Source organism: Coturnix japonica, chromosome 23 (assembly GCF_054131305.1).
Source record: "Coturnix japonica strain WE chromosome 23, WE-NBRP24, whole genome shotgun sequence".
Taxonomy (NCBI): domain Eukaryota; kingdom Metazoa; phylum Chordata; class Aves; order Galliformes; family Phasianidae; genus Coturnix; species Coturnix japonica.
Window position 1 is genome coordinate 3,746,085 of NC_140685.1, and position 17,113 is coordinate 3,763,197.

At 45.9% G+C, this 17,113-nt stretch overlaps 2 protein-coding genes across 7 annotated transcripts in view; one reads left to right on the forward strand and one right to left on the reverse strand.

The window, feature by feature from the left end:
- Positions 1-161: 161 nt before the first annotated feature.
- On the forward strand, positions 162-11,726 carry WDR45B (WD repeat domain 45B). Of its 3 annotated transcripts, XM_015879856.3 has the most exons (10): positions 162-379; positions 3,600-3,674; positions 5,447-5,548; positions 6,129-6,216; positions 6,773-6,867; positions 7,918-8,108; positions 8,812-8,897; positions 9,147-9,248; positions 9,788-9,909; positions 10,221-11,726. In XM_015879856.3, exons 1-10 carry the CDS (start codon positions 313-315, stop codon positions 10,325-10,327), a joined length of 1,035 nt encoding a protein of 344 aa, XP_015735342.1. In that variant the 5' UTR covers positions 162-312; the 3' UTR covers positions 10,328-11,726. The 3 variants fall into 3 exon arrangements, with proteins under 3 accessions (XP_015735342.1, XP_085378869.1, XP_015735343.1); XM_085522743.1 differs by lacking the exon at positions 6,129-6,216; XM_015879857.3 differs by lacking the exon at positions 3,600-3,674.
- Positions 11,727-14,561: 2,835 nt separating this feature from the next.
- Positions 14,562-17,113, reverse strand: part of FOXK2 (forkhead box K2) — a 40,012-nt gene continuing 37,460 nt past the window's right edge. For all 4 annotated transcript variants that reach the window (XM_015879854.3, XM_085522733.1, XM_085522735.1 and 1 more), the window contains one exon: positions 14,562-16,858. In XM_015879854.3, the coding sequence (XP_015735340.2) occupies positions 16,662-16,858 (197 nt within the window). In that variant the 3' untranslated portion in view covers positions 14,562-16,661. The remainder of the gene's footprint in view (positions 16,859-17,113) is intronic.

Below are 17,113 nucleotides of genomic sequence, written 5' to 3' on the forward strand. Positions count from 1 at the left end.
TGTTGGTATAATTACCGATATTTTCTCATTGAGCTCAGTGCTCACCCGGCCCATCCCAGCTCCTCCCTCCCATCACGTCGCTCGGCCGCCATTGCTCAGGGCGGAGCACAGCCCCGCTCGCTCTCTCGGCGCTCCCCGCCCCGCCGTTGGATGTTCTCGGTGCTCTCGGTGCGGTCTGCCTGCCTCGGAAGCGGCCGCAGTTGTGTCCGGTCCGGTTCGGCTCGGCTGGGGCTGGATCCCGCGGCGGGGCTGAGTCGGGCGGGCGCCGCCATGGTTTAAAGTCCCGCGGGAAGAAGCGAGTGGGCGAGAGCCATGAACCTGCTCCCGGCCAACCCGCACGGCAACGGGCTGCTGTACGCCGGCTTCAACCAGGACCACGGTGAGGCGGCCGGGCCGGGCCGGGCGGTGGCTGCGGGGCGGGGGTTCGGCGCGGTCCGCTCGGGCGGTGCTGGGTGAGGCCCGGGAGCGGAGCTGATGACGGAGCGGCCTCCGATTTTAGAGGCTGTTAGAGGAGAGTTAATGCTGCTCCGCTCCGAGGAGCGCTGCGCTGCTCCATAGAGCTGCTCAGGGCGGCGGGGACGGAGGAAAGGCCGGCGATATCGGTGTGTTCCCCCCGCCAGCATCGAGCGGCCCTTGGAGCTGCATCAAACGTCGTGTTCTCAACAGCAGCGCTTCCACTTCCAGCCCGAGCTGTAACTTTGTGTCCGATTTGCGTTGTAGAGCTGCTCATCACATCAGTGGGCAGACACAGGACGCTGCGGAGCTGCCTGGCTTCAGAACGGTTCTGTTGCTTTATTTGCCCGCTGTGAGAAAAGGGAGAAGCCCTTTCTACGAAGGGGGGTCCGTGCGCCTCCTCTTGCTTTCGCAATGTAAAAATAGCGCCGGCCCGATGAGTAAGTGTCCTGTTGTGGGACAAGGAGTGGGAAGCCGTCATTTTGTAACATCCTTTGGCCTTGCCACACAGCGCTGTTGCCTAAAGCAGCCCTGGGACTCACCCGCTCTGTGCCTGCTGCTGTTGGCCGGGCCTGCTCCGTGCTGCCACTCGAGCATCTCAGGGAGGTGTTTGTCAGCGGGATATCGGGCTGTTAATGAGCTTCCAGGTGGTTCTGGTCAGTGATGTTGGATTGAAAGTCATCGCACGGTGCTTTTTCAGCAGCTCAGTCTGCACTTGTTTTCATCTTGTGTTTGGAGCAGAGGAAGAGATGAGATCGGACGTGCTTCATTCCAGACCCGTGGGGTCCATGATAAAGCTGTGATGTTCCATATCTGACCCGTGGTGGGGTTGGTTTATAAAGAGAACAGTGGACGAAGATGGGATTCTCTTCTCCCACAAAATGCCTTTGGAGCATCATTTTAGCACATAACCCTTTGTCATGAGGGATATCTTGAATTTTGTAGCAGTAAGGACAAGTTTAGCTTTTTTTTCTTTCTTTCTTTCTTTTAAATGAAACCCCAAATCCACTGTATGTTCTGGAACTCGCCTTTGGAGTCTGAGTGCTCTGTGAGCTGAGCGGTTTGTTCCTAACAGTGCTGACATCTCGTCCTACAACCAGAAAACACCTCAAGCAAAAACCACGCTTAGCTTTCATCTGCAGGTTCCCAGAGCTCTTCCTGGTCAGGTGTGATGACCTTTGGACCCTGCATTTGTTTAGAGCCTCAAATTGCTTTAAACAATGATAATTCTTTGGTTGCCCAAAGAGTCAGCATGAGGAAAAGCTCAATTCTTCCATGTTGCTTCAGCCAAAAATAGAAATGTGAGTCATTCAAGTGCTGCAGCTCAGTAGTGTGGGAGTCTGCATATATTGCCACAATAACCTAATTTCTCAGTAATTGAAGCCATTCCCATCGCGTTTGGAGGATGGGAGGAGCGATCAAACACGTCTCTCCCAGTCTTAACTTCTGTGATGGACAAGGGATAAAAGTGGCACCCGCTGTTTCCTGTATTGTCCTTCCCTTGCTCTGTTTTGAGCAATACTTGGTTTTTAGGCTGCTTGACTAATGGCCCATAGAGCGAGGTGTTCTCCTTGTCTTAGAGCAGAGCTCTCGTAGGATCTTTGTTTTTATAATGCTCTCAAAGGAACATTAAAGCGCTCTATGGAAATGAGTAGATAAAACATGATAATAAATTAACATACCAGGAGGTATTAATCCCAAGCTGCTTTGAGGACGGGGTGTGGACTTGTTTTGGTGTTGAAGCTCATATCCATTTGATCTCATTTAATGTATTGAAGCGCTTAGTTAGAGGACCCCAGAGTGGGGTGTGAGTAGGATTCTGTGCTGTATTTTATGGCTTTAGACACCAATTTCCATCTGTGCTGTAGGTTGTAAACCACAGCTGTGAACCTGAACTGTCAGACTTGTGATCCAGTCAGCAAATGCTGTGATCAGAAACGCTGCACTCCGAAACTGCTTCCACAGCCTGGGATCAGTTGTGTCGCAGTCATCTTCTGTGTCTTTTCCCCTTTGACTGCCTCAGAGATTGCCATGACAAAGAACTTCACGTGTCAGTAGTGATCGACTGTATATGGAATACTGACATTTATCCCCTTCCCTCAGTACTGATGCTCTGTCTCCATCTAAGTACATTGGAAGAGGTGGGGCCTTATTAGTGCCACAGCCTCCACACAGGGCACCACTGTGTCCCCCCAGCAGAGCAGTGTGAGGAGTGGTGCACAGAGAAGGGTGTGAAACTTGATTTAAAAGCTCCTCCTTCATGTGATGTCGATGTGTTGGAACCATGAGGATGCTTCAGAGCTTACAGCTGACAGCACCAACTTGTACAGTGCTGGTCTGTAAAGCAGGGCATGCAGTGCCGTGCTGAGTCCTGCTGGGAATGAAATCCTGCTCCAGTGCCATGATGACTTTACCCACATTTTTGATATGGTGTTTATATATTGCTTAGCAGCTGTTGTCTCTGGTGACACTTGCTGCTTCTTACTGACTTTTAATTGCTCCAGCTTCACACTGGCATTTACTTATATTAGTAGCTGTGTGCAGCCATTAGCAGTAAGACAGCTGCACAGAATCCTGCTGGTTAGATGGATTCCACCAAAAAGCACATTTGTGCTTCTGTCCATCCGTGCAGCTAAAACATCACATTTCCAAATGAGTGGGCTCTCATTCGAATATTCTTTAGGATCTACATGGGATGAGCTCTGTTCTGTAGAGACATGAGCAGCAGGTCACTCTTCTCATGTATTGTGACCACAGAGTGAATCCTGACCTAATAAGAAATGGGATGGGTTTGCTTAATTGTGGCTGTTGGACCATAAACATTAAAACGTTTCCTTCCCTCTGGTACCGTGGCATAGGACACCAGTGGGCTGTCAGTCTCAATCCTTTCCTTCTGCTGTTTCCTCACCTGTCTGTAAAGAATGCTAAGAATCTGCCACTTGCAATTGAGGCCAGCACAGAGGACAGCTTCCCCAGGTGCTTTCTGCTTGCACACACTAGCAAAGCTGGCCAGTGTTCTTCAGCTTACATGTAACAGTGCAGTTACTGAGTGCTGCTCTCCTAACCCTCTGGCGCTACCTTAAATCTTCAGTCTTATCTCCCAGTTACTGTATATGTGTATATGTATAATATGCTTTTTACTACAGGATGCTTTGCATGTGGAATGGAAAATGGATTCCGAGTTTATAATGCAGATCCACTCAAAGAAAAAGAGAAACAAGGTAAAATGCTTCGTTATTATACCTTGCTGGCTTTGTGTTGGGAGCTCAGCCTCATGTATGTGTTTTTTTTCCAAAGAGATTCTTGCTTTTACACCCCTGGAAGGCTCAGAATAAAGCCTGATGAAAGAAATCACCACTGCCTTGTAAGATGTTTGTTTGGATGCTGCTGATCAGCATTAAGCTGACTGACTGCTGATGAAGGTGTCTCACCTTTGTGCGGTGGCTGAACTGCTCCTGCTGTTTGTAGTCCCAGACAGGAGATGAGCTGTGTCTGCTCACAAGTGGGAGAAGAGTTGCTTGCTGCAGCACTGTGGTGTGCCATATGAGGAGCTGCTCTGTCCTTGTGCAGCGGTCTGGATGATTGAGCACAACAATAAAACTACTGCCCTGTTACGGAGACCTGAATGTAAAGCTGCTTGTACTTGTGTGGAGCATTGCTTGCAACAGCACTGCGAATTCAGACCTCTCGTACTCTAAGCTATATATTCTCTTCATGCTTTAAAAATCTGGGAGCATCTTAAAGTGGGAAACATATATTGTGCTTCACAGGAAGGTTCTGATGTTAACAGGCTTTATCAGCAGGCATTAACTGATCTAGTAAAGGTGTATGTTTGGTGGCCCTGCCAGGCAGGGGGGTTGGAACTACATGATCCTTGAGGTCCCTTCCAACCCGGGTCATTCTGTGATTCTGTGATGTGATTCTGACCTTAAGTGCAGAAGGAAAGCTGATACAGTGAACAGGTTTCCCTATGCTGTCACTGTGGTGATAAACTAAAACATAGATTTATAATGTATTTGAAATAGCACTGCAATTCCTATAAACACAGGCTATGAACTTTCTAGTGCCATAAGAGATTTCAGTCACTGTTCACGTGGCCAAAGCTGATAAATCATTTTCTGTGCTTGATAGTAAACTCTTCTTCAAATAAGACACATTCAAACTGCCATCTGTGGCCGTATGTTACACATTCAGAAGTCAGTTTAAGTCCTGTTGAGGTCGTTGTCAAAACTCTCCCCGATTGGAGCTCTGAATGTATTTCCAGGGCTCTAGAAAACCCTTGTGTTTTCTGTCCTCAGTGTAGTATGGTCAAGTCCCAGCATACACTCCTCATCCAGATGTATGGTAGTGCCTCTTAATGTCTAACTAAATCTCCCTTAATTGTATCATTTGAGCTCACATCTAAATCTTTCCATTGTAATACCTCCACCATCATCCTCTGATGTTTTTGCTGTTCTTTCCCATCCCTGTTTCTGACAGCAGTTCTTAATTGATTACTTGTGAGATCTCCGTTTCCTCTGTAGCTTTGGAAAAGTTACAACCAGTTTCATCCATCTTCCTCACTGGAACATGGCCACTTGTGGAGGTGCTGGACAGTCCCCCTTAAATGAAAGGTTTGGGTTTTGACTTGCATCACCTGAAGGCCTCAGTTGTGGCCTCTTCCTGGCAGCTGAATGCCAAATTTCCCTCTAAGTTACATGAACAAAACCAAAACCCAACTCAAATGGCATCAGTTTCCTGTGATTCCTTGTCTTAAATAAAGCAAACCTGCCCTTTCCAGTCATGCTGCTCAGGTTTGCCTTGTCTGTCACCTCCACTCAGAGCATCCTGTTTCCTTTGGTTTGGTTTTGATATGAGGGTAAGAAGGGTCTGTCCTTTGTGGATGCCTGAGCAGCGTGGTAGGTAATTTGAAATGCCCCTGTACCTTCAGTAGCAATTAAAAGGCATCTTAACAGGTTGTGGCACCTCTAAAAGAAATATATTTGTCTTGCAGAATTCCTAGAAGGTGGTGTTGGCCACGTGGAAATGCTGTTTCGCTGCAACTATTTAGCACTAGTGGGAGGAGGAAAGAAGCCCAAGTACCCGCCCAACAAAGGTACCGTTCTGAGTCTCAAGGCATAGTTAGTAAACATTTGTCTTGCTAAGCTCTGTGAAACCACCCAAAGGACTCCTGAACCTCAGCCTTGAGATGGGCTCTGTATTCTGAAAGCTGGAGGGGCTGTTGCAGCAGCTCTCAGTGTTTGTTAACAAAGTTATCTGTAGTCTCTCAGATCAGACTCCTTGCAGTGATGAAGGCTGTGCTTGATTAGCTTTGCAAAGGGATTCATGGCTCAGCAGCTCTGTGGGGAAACAGCCCTTGGTTGGCAGGGCTGGTGGGGAAACTTTGCCTTATTGGGGGGCTGCCAATGAAATAGACCCCAAAAAACCAAAGTCATTAGTAGAAGATGGTTTTTATCATCAGCTTTTGCATTTTGGGTTTTCAGGCTCCTGTCTGTAGGAGACACAGAGTGGGTTGGTGGGTTGGTGTTAGGCAGAATGCCAGCCTGTGACTGCTTCGCTGCTGAAGGCACCTCTTGGTCTTCTCAGAAAGTAGAAGTTGTTCTAACAGACTGTGTGGATCTTCAGCTGTGCTTTGGTGAACTAACAAACTAACACAATCATCTGCACTGTTCCAGTAATGATCTGGGATGACCTGAAGAAGAAGACTGTCATTGAGATAGAATTTTCTACGGAAGTCAAAGCAGTTAAGCTGCGCAGAGATAGGTAAGTGCAGCACTTGTTGGCCTGATAGATTACATGAGCTGCTCTTACTCATTTCCAGCTGTTTACAGACATAAAAAGCTTTTGCTGTAACACTTGGCTTTCATTGCTGATTTATTTAAAGCAGGATCTTGGGGCGAGTGCTTAGGTTAACAGATCACAGCTGGAGTATATCTGAAACCTGATGAACAGCCTGTAGGACTTTGCAGCCTTCTTTCAAAGGGCTGCGTTCTCATATGGCTGCTGCTGACAGTGGGTTCTGTAGGTGTGTGTGAGGGGAAACCAAGTGAATCTGTAGAGCAAGAGCATTTGTTAGCAGCTGGAGTCCAGTGTTATGTGTGGGCGGATGGGTTCTGCTGTCACAGCTCCAGATAAAAGTGCTTTGCAGGCTCATAATTGTGTTGTGTTTCATTTTGTTTTTGCGGGGCTGGGAGTCTGTAGAGTAGGAACAAATAATGCAGTTGTTAAATCTGTTGAAAGCCTCTGCAGATCTGAATTAATACTTACTAATACTCTCTTCTACCCCCCACAAGTCATGGGAACTTCTTGTGTCTTTCAGGATTGTGGTAGTCTTGGACTCCATGATTAAAGTTTTCACTTTCACACACAATCCCCACCAGCTGCACGTCTTTGAAACCTGCTACAACCCTAAAGGTGGGTGCTGTGTGTGGGCTGGGGAATGGAAGCAGCTTTATTTTGTTCTTGTAATGCTATTTGTCTATAGATGTCTGAATTTGTTACACTTAGTAAATCATTGAACAGTTTACATACTACAACGTAGCCATGCCCTTTGAGGGTGATCCTGTTTATAAAATGGTTGTTAAATTAAATCCGTATATGGCAATGAAAAGCATTTTCTTCTACCTCCATAGTGTTACTGGTTTGATTTCTGTGGGAGCAATATGCTTTCTTAGGTAAAGCATCTGTGAACATAATGCATTCTGTGCTGAAATGATCAGCAACAAAATATTCAAGGGTGCAATTCCTCTTTTCTAATGGAGGTAAACTGGCTGCAGACCTGTTCTCTACAGCGTCAAAAAGAGACTAATCAGCAAGGGATGACTTGGTTCTCTTGTTGAAATGAGTTGAATAGGAAATGTCAGCCAGTGTCCCAGACAGGATGAGTGCAGGGACAGCAGCTCTGACATGGGTGGGCAGGGCTCAGGTTTGGCTCAAGGAATAGGTCAGTTGTAGGATCTTACTGAAAAATGGAACTGCTTTCTGGAGGAAGAGCCTTGGGAGTGAAGAGATGAGCACATTCCCAGCTCAGCTGTGTACCTGTGATGAGCTGTGCCAAGTGCAGGTCTATAACTGGAGAAGTAAATGCTGGTTGAGTGAAATTCTAAACCAAAGCATCACCTGCTGCAAACTCTCCTCTATTGAGCTGCTGAGGAGACTTTGTTTTAAAATAGCTTTGCTGTACCAGATTGACAGAGTGCATCTCTGAAAGCACCCAGATGTTGGATAGCAAATAGATTACTTTGAAAGTGATGATGTGAGTGAGTTGGAATTAAGCTGCCCTCCTTTATGCTTTGCACTCATGGATGGATGGTGATTTGGGATTCCACAATAGCCATTAAAAGGAATTTCTGGCTGACCACATATGCTTGTTTGTTCTCAAATCACTGATATTTTACAAACTTGGTTGAAAAATGTATGAGGTTGTGGAAGATACAAAGTTATTTTCCTTTTTTTGCTTTGCAGGTCTCTGTGTCCTTTGTCCAAATAGTAATAATTCTCTCCTTGCGTTTCCTGGAACACACACTGGGCACGTGCAGATCGTGGATCTGGCCAACACAGAAAAGCCTCCTGTGGACATTCCGGCTCATGAAGGCGTCCTGAGCTGTATAGCTTTAAACCTGCAGGGAACAAGAATTGCAACAGCTTCAGAAAAAGTAAGGATGATGATCACATACCTCTGACTTACTGCCCATCCTAGTGTAGGAACTCTTCCAAAATGGGAAGTTGTGTCTTTTTATGGGAAAGGCAGAGATGTAACTAACTGGTCCATTTGTCTTTGAAAGGTACAGAGTTCAGTACAGTGACAAAGCCCTGATGTTCCTGCATTGTACAGATCACTTTGGGATTGATGCAGGCATGTAGAGGGAACGCAAAGTGAGTCATAAACCTGTGTCCCCTTATGGGTGTCAGTGCAATCTAGTGAGCTTCCTCTCCCCAGGAAGGGCTCCCAGCTGTCCCAGTGAACGCAAGGCAGATGTGCAGGGGGCAAGCTGAGTGCCTGCTGCCTTCTTTCTCTTAACTAAAATGAGCTTCTCAAGGATGATCTAAATTAATTCAACCAGTGTTTGGAATAGGTTCAGCTGTACAACCCATAGTTCAAAGAAGCTTGAATAAAAGCAGTCATAGTCTCTGTTAGCTACTGGAATTCTTCTGAACAGAGCTCTTCAAGCTGCAGACTCCACTGCTAAAAACAATAATGAGCTACTGGATGATGCTAAGAGACTATTGTGGTTTTCAGTTGTTTTTCTTTTTGGGTAGAGAATAAGCTTGAACGGCATTTTCATACAATTTGTTTCAGGCAAACAGCCATACTGAACATACTGTATGTCCTAATGTAATGCTTGATTCCTTCTCAAGGGGACCCTCATAAGAATATTTGATACTTCATCAGGGCATTTAATCCAGGAGCTACGCAGAGGATCACAGGCGGCCAATATATACTGGTATGTTTAATTGGCTCTGCTTTGTTTTCTTGGGGTGGTGTTACACCTGGGGAATGGCAGCCGAGCCTCTTTCAAAAAGCAAAGGAGAGCTGCACTGCCATGGGCACAAAGCACTGAGCTGCAGGAGCCATTAACGCCTCCCCAGGCAGGGTGACAGCTGCCCCAGACAACTGCATAAGTGGGATTGTACATGCAGGAAATGGGGATATATTTCAATGGAAATACTGCAGCTGTCCTTATTCTCTACAGCATTAACTTCAATCAGGATGCTTCCTTAATCTGCGTGTCCAGTGACCATGGCACAGTACATATTTTTGCTGCAGAAGACCCCAAGAGAAATAAACAGTCAAGGTAGGTGTTAATTCCTCTTGAGGCCTGCAAGGAGGGAGTCGTTGCCCTTGCAATAAAGCACTGGGCCTGTCAGGTAACGGCTCCCTGAGCAACAGCAGCAACCAGTACCTGCACCACATGAGCTGATAGTAGTAGTCTTGTTCTGCTTGAGTAGAAATGCTAATTTAGGACTTCTTAGCAACTGCCATGTTTCTGCTGCCCTTCATGGAGCTGTAGAGCTCTGCCAGTGGAAGGGTGAGGTTTTTCCAGTGACTGAGGACTTTATTCTTAGTATGAACATACTGTGGTAGTTACAGAAGGGGATCCTGACTAAAATCAGTCCTCTTGGCAGTCGCTTAAAACCATGGAAAGCCAGAAAGGTGATTGTACAGTCACCCTTCCTGAAGGCAGAACTGTATGTATTGCCTGATGCTTGGCTGAAGGAAACAGAAAGGCAGTAACAGTCAGAGCCCCGAGACTTGCTCAAATGTGCCAGCAGTTCCAGACCAACACCAGTCAACACTTCACTGAGTTGTGTTCCTTTCATTTCCTCCTTTCAGTTTGGCCTCTGCCAGCTTTCTCCCCAAGTACTTCAGTTCCAAGTGGAGTTTCTCCAAGTTTCAGGTTCCCTCAGGCTCTCCGTGCATTTGTGCCTTTGGAACAGAGCCAAACGCTGTCTTAGGTGAGTACCAGGGGGTTCCTCCAGCTTCTGTCTGCACAAATAGATTTTGCACCGTGCTTGCTGTGAGCTGGGAAGAGGTTTTGGAAGAGACAATGTGGCACGTCCAGGTCAGGTGTGAGCAGGAGCTGCTGCTGCCAGGTTGTGCTGAGGGCCCGCTCACAGTGCGGCTGTCTGGGCTGACAGATGCTGCATGGGGACAATTTATCTCAGGCTTTTCATGTTCTTGAAGAACACCTCTGTCTGTTTAAATGAGGTAAGAGAACGGCGCTTCTCCAGCAGCTGAACTGAAAATGACTTTGTTTTTGTTTCAGCAATATGTGCAGATGGCAGCTACTACAAGTTCTTATTCAACCAAAAAGGAGAATGCTCAAGGGACGTCTATGCTCAGTTTCTAGAAATGACGGATGACAAGCTTTGACTGAACGGAGGGGTGCTCAGGTCAAAGCACTGCCTTGGCTATTCTGCATCTTTGGGAGGACAGTATATGAATGTCCAATGCTGATCAAGACGTTTAGCAGACCTCAATGAGAAGCCTGGCCCACCACGATCAGAACAAGCTCTGAAGTAGGGGACTACATTTGTTTATTCTCATTTCTGCAAGCTTTTCATCATTAAAATCTCTTTGGGTTACTGTCATCAACTCAAGTTGTGGCTTTCAACAAGCTTGTGCCTATTGGGTTTCTCTTTAAACTGTGAAATGACTTCAGTTAAAACATGAGTGCCTGCCACACTGACAGATCTGCAGGGGGCTGTGCAAGTGTCAGGACTAGCCATAGAAAAAGGGATGTGAAAGCAGAAGATTTTAGGCAGCGCTGGAAGTGGGAGGCAGTACTTCCACTCACACCCAAATGTAACTCTATTAGCTGGGCTAGAACAAGACTTCAGCCTTTCCCCAAACACATCTCAGTGTACCAGAGCAGAGGACAAGTGCAGCCAGAAAAGACTGTAGCTTGAGCCATGTTTGTTGGCTGGGGGTGTCCTGTTATTACAGCCCACAGCTTGTGTCCACCTACGCACGGTGGTTCAGCTGAATGATCAGCACTAACGGTGCCAAACTGTACATAGTAGCTGAAGGCACGTTTAGGCGTTTGCTGACCCCGCTAACCTGTCCTCAGTGCATGGAGCAAGCAGCCATGAGCCGGGCATGGGGAACTCCTGCAGCTGGAGAGTCAGTTCCTTCTGAAAGGGAACAGCCATTCCAGGTCTAAAAAGAGAAAACCACCAGCCGTGGTCCCAGTGTCACAGCTGTACTGAGAGCTGGGAAACTCCTCTGCTTAACTGGAAGAGTGGAGCGGCTGCTTCCACATCCAGCACAATACAGGAACCAGGCGGCACTGAGCAGATGCTCTGCGCTGGCTTTAGATGTGCTCAGTTTTGTTTCTTTGAGGTGCCGTGCATTGCATCACGCTTACCTGAGGTGGAGGTTAGACTAAATCCATTGCAGACTCTTCCCACAAGTCATTGTGCAGCAGGTGGGATTTACTGCCGGGTTAAGGCACAAAATACTACACTAGGAACTGAAATAGACACAGGCTCTCAGCAATGAATATCTGGGGGGAGGGAAGTCTTGATCTCCTGAAAATTTCACAGATGTTTCAAACCTGCCGTCCCAGTTCTCGTTAAGATTGTTCAGGTGAAGACCCGACATTTGACAAGTTTCTTTTAGTGTCATGTAACATACTGAGGACTAAACTCCTACGCAGATTTCGATGTCAAGGTTGCATGTTGCTTTTATGTGTATTTAATCACAAATTGTTTTGCACACTTATTTGTAATATGTTATTTCTTTTAAATAAAAGTGACTAATTTTGCTGTAATCACCATCACACCCAAAGTTCCTATTGCTGCAGGGAATATTCAACTGAGCAAACAGTGGTGGCTGGTGGGGGACAAACTGCTTTGTGCTGCCTGGGGCTGGTAATGTGGGCTGCGAAGTAGAGCTTGATGCATAGGAAGTGTGTGCTGCTGTTCATACCAAGGTGAGACCAGTCTGCCTGCAGGACATGCAGAAGCTACCAGAAACCATCCTCTAAGGATGATCCTTAACCTCTGCTGCAACAATACCCAGTGCAGTCAGCTGCACTAAGCAGGGAAATGACTTTAACTGAACACGAAGCCTCCTGCACTGCTTTGGAGGTTTCACATCATCTACTAAAGCACCATCCCCTGACTTTCCATTCAGTCAACCACAGCGATGACCAGAAAGACCATGAATGGTTTGCCTGGATAATTCAAGCTCTTCCAAACATAAAACATTCCCTGTTCTGGTGTGACACCACCTGCAACCCAAACAGAACTAACAGTGGTGCCAGCAGAGCCCCCTGTGCTGCCACACAGTGATACTCACCCGTGTTCCAGCCCTGACAGAGATGTGGTCCAGTCCTTCCAGGCAGGCTGTCAGGACGTGCTTTCTTCATATGGAGGAGCAGGCACTGGACAGAAGGCAACTGAAGGTCCACAGTAAGCAATCACTGCCTTGTGAGCAAGGCAAACTGTCAGAAGTCTGTTCTACCTGACAAAAGAGGATTAAATACATTTCAAAATGACACATTGTTAGCTGAAGGTGAGTGTTACCATTCGGAGGTCCTGAAAGGACCTGAAAGGAAAACTAGATCAGCCAGTGCAATTAATTTCCAGGTAATTGCAAGTATTTGCCAGCAGGCAGCAGAAGCCACAGCCATGTCTGTGCAAAGTCCAATCCCTGAGCTACCGCTGCCCTCTGCCTGCATCCCTGACAGCATCAAACGCCAGCACAGGGTCCTCACGGATTAAGACAAGGAAAGAAAGGGGTAAAAACACACATTGGGCTTGAATATTAGCTGGGGAACAAAGCAGCTCCACAGAGACAAGAAGAACCTGATGGTTAAAGCAGGTCCTGCACTTCCCAAATTCAGCTGCTGTCTTATCAATTAATTCTGTGTCACTTTAAAACAGAATCATTTCAGGAAGCTCAACAGACCCGGGCAAAGCTGTCATAAATGAAGGCCTCATTCTGTGCACACCAAACAACTGAAGCTTCACAGTAAGAAGGTTAAACCACGTAGTTAAGACAAACACACAGAAAGGTTGATAGAAGTGCTGCATATGGTGCAGATGCTATTTTGTATCTGTCTCACAACTATTCAATTGCACTCCATACATCACAACCTGCATTACTGACCTCCAGCCTCTCAGAATGTAACTTTCTGGGAAAACAAAATCAATTTACAGCACACTCTTAGCACAGACTGTTACCTGAAGTTCCACTTACAGAGTGAAGTCATTATAAAAGCTATAACTTTAAAATGATCCTGTATTACAAATGCTATGAAAGGGAATGTAAAGCCCTCCCAGCTTTGCCACCCACCCACCAGTCTGCACTGCGCAGCACTTCACAAAGCAGGAGAGCTCTCAGGTCTGGGAGAGAGCAGTGTTGTATTTACCTGCATCATCAGGAGGAAGAACGGCACAAGGAGCACAGCTGTGGTTATGCTTCACATGCTGAGCCCATCCACAGCCCTCTGGCTTATAGAAGACTCAGCGTTGCTTTGCCGAATGAAACACCCTACAGCCCCGTCACGATGTCCAGCACAAGACAGAGCTGTCACACCCAAAGGCAAAGATAGCAGCAGCCCGGATGCTGCCTCCTTCCCCATCCCCACTTTGCTGCAAGCAGGGGCCACAATACAGAAACAAGGCTGGGAGCCACGTCATGCAAGGACACAACGTGCTGGCAGTGCAGATAAACACATCTGTCACTGGAATTAAATGCATGGTTGGGTCTTGTATGTCAGAATTCTGAATCGGTTTTAAAAAGGGAGGAAAACATCCGGACACGATGAAAATTAAATGAGATTGCTGAATCTTTTACACCTTGCAGGCAATGAAAATCGGGGCAGCTCTAAAGAAAATTAAGTTTTTCTTTTTCTTTTCTTTTTCTCAAGTTGTCCTTGAGTTCCGATAGGAGCACTGCATGTTGCTTGCTTACACTCAGCCATTTTCAAGGATTACACACGAGCCTACAGCAGAAAGAACAGCAAACTGGCTGCCCAGGAGCACAAAAGGAAATCACACCGTGCACTGCAAAACATAAACCTTAACAGGACAGGTGACATCAATCCTAGAGATGTCAAATCTCCGTCAGCAAGAACCATCTCAAGGCATTTTCTGTTTGCAAAAGACAAAAAGCCACATTGCCTGCAGGAGTCCAAGAGCCATTTCAGAAAGGTCAGCAGCATCAGCTGAAGCGCAGCAGTGTGACAGCTGGGCCATTCAGCCTGCGGTGCCGGGTGGGAAGCACAGAGCTCCATCCATACACAGCAGGGCACAACACTGCTGGACAGCCCCATTACCCGGCTTAGTGCCACGTAACAGAGGAACCTGCACAGCACAAACAGGTGAGACAACCCCATAGAAGCGCTGTCAGCATCACCAGAAACACATAACCATAAGGAACAGGTGAGCCGTGTCCTCACACTGCACAGCTTTACTGAAGGCTTTGTTTGCAAATCTGCAAACCCCACATACACACCATGTGCACCAGGCAGCGCTAGAAAACAGGGCCCAAAGCACATCCACACATCTCTGTGCTCAGCGAGTCCGGACTGCCCACCCTCAGCATGGCCAGCAGCTGCACGCGTTCCAAACACAGCTGCAGAGTCATTTCCACTTGGTTAATTGGCTGAATAAAATTTAATTTTATTTAAAAAAATCTGATACACTATGTATGATTCACCTATAGCCCTACCCGGGAACAGATTCTCACTTCTGAAAATAAACCACGTTCTAATCAATTCAATTCCACACCAAATTAAATTACCGGTACCGGATTTCTTTTGCTTAAAAAAAGTACGTTAAAACTTTACTTTTTTTTTTTATTTTTAAAACCTCTAAAGAAAATCTCGCAGTTTTACAGAAATGGGTTTGTTTCAGGTTATGCTGTTTTTTTAAATGCCTGCTATAAACTAGGCTGGCGTCGAGTTCTGTTGTTGGTTTTTTAGTAGGTTTTTAATAGGTTTTGTCTGCAGAGACAGCGCTGTAACAGTCCCCATTTTGCGGATGAACACAGAACTCGTACAGCTTTCTGGTATTTGGTCTGTAGGTAAATAGTTCCACAAGCTGCCTCAATGAACCACTCCAAACTGTTCAGTTCGTCGAGAAAAACACAGTTCGGTTCCTTTCGTAGCGGAAAGGGAGATATAAATAAAGCATCGTTATTACAGAAAGTGACAGGGATCAGGTTCAGACCACGCCGGCTCTCACTCACCGTGCTGCGTGCAGAAATGGGACGTGATGTGAACTGAAGACTGAACAGCAGCCTTACGCTCAGATGGCGTTTTTTTACTGTAAAGTGGAATCTGTTACCACAATTCAAGTGAGAAATTGCCACTGCGCCTGAAAACGTTCAACTGCAGAACACACACTTCAGTCTTTTTTATTGTAATCATACTGTAGCCACTGTTAGAAAACCACAACAGCTACTGTGCATGGAGACCCCCGGGTCAGTGGATGACATCTAAAGTGTTACGGAGAAAACTGGGCAGATTAACTCCTACGGATGGGTGCTTAAGCTTAAAAATATCGAATATACCTCTGACAAGATAATTTTAACTCTCTTTTTAAAAGGACTCGTGATAAAGAATTTCATCTTTTCTAAATGAAGAACAGTCTGTTATCTTAAACATACACAATATTAAGCGAGACTCTCGTTTTACTTTAGACTGGAAAAATATGCCAGGGACAGTCAAAGTCAACACAAAGTAACAAACAGCAAAAGGTAGCAGAGAGAGAAACAGATAAGTGCAGCTCTGGTCAAATTCATAGCAGTTCTTTACGTCAGTTAACGGCTCATTTACATCGTAATTTCTAATCAGTTACATGCAAGCCCAAAGAAGCATTTGATCACTACACATGGTAATAAAATTTGATTAAATTTATCAGGCAACTGCTAAAATATGAAAATTTGCAGATGTAATAAAGTAGCTTTATCTGAACTTTTAAGAGGACAGACAGAAAGTAAATCATTCCATCGGTTAAAAAAACCCTACATTCAGTTTGTGTTTGTTTGTTGTTTTCTTTTTTTTTTTTTTACCAAACAAAATTTCACATGAAAAGTATTGTGTGATTCCAAAGTTTCCGGAGTAGAAATGGAGTGATTTGAAATGTCAAAGACCCCATCGTTTTGCAAAGAAATGAAAATACACCTCAAAAATTTCTAATTCCACATGTGAACAACAAAATACTGCATATCTACCAACAACTGCATCGGGTAGGTCGTTATGAAAGGCTAGCTGCCAAGATGTAGGAAATGGCTCCTTGCCTCTGTTCCCTTTGAGGAATATACAATCGTTTGAAACCAGTTCACACTAAGCGCTTATCATGCTGCCGTTACACTGAGATGCTCAGTCCTTAAAAGAATCTGATAAAGATTATTTTAAAGCTGCAGCCCTCCCCAGCTCTGTACTTCTCAGCGTACACAGTTCATAGGGGCAGGGAGGAGCGGGGTCACAGCCTCTGGAACAACATGTTTTGCAGTTTGACTTTAAGTTACCAAGTTTTAAGGCCACCTGTGTTGGTTTGTTTTTCAGTGCTGAACGTTGAAGTCTGATCACAGGGCCCCTTTCCCCACTGCGTGAGAACATGTTCCAAGATTTTAGGTGTTATATTTAAGTGTCTCCTTTTGGCACCACGGAGTTTGTTGTTGTTTTTTTGTTTTGTTTTGTTTTTTTAAAAAAAAAGAAAAGAAAGAAAGAAAGAAAGCAAACTCTAAGTTTCTAGTTCTGGCTGCCTTTATCGCTCACTGCCACAGGCGGGGTGTCCACGTTAACAGCTATCACTATGCTCTCCCCATCCTCTGTTTTGATACGTTTCAGTTCCTGCTGTTCCGACTGGTCTCCGTTCTGGCGCTTTGTTGGAAGCGATGCCGATGCGGACGCGTGGGTTGCTAACATATGCAAAGGACTTGCAGCAGCTGCAAAGAGAGAACAGAACTTCAGCACCAAATCCTTGTTCAGACAGATGATACTGAAAGCAAACGCATATTTACACCCAAATGCTGCACTACAGCAGAGGATCGGTCAGCCCAGGTGAGATTCAGCTCCGACCATTTGACCTTCACACCAACCCAAAGGATGTTGTTGTAAATCACTCACCAGTCACACAGATATGGACAAAGGTGGGAAAAAGGGAAAGCGTCTCAATTTTGTCAGTGGGGAACTGAACACAG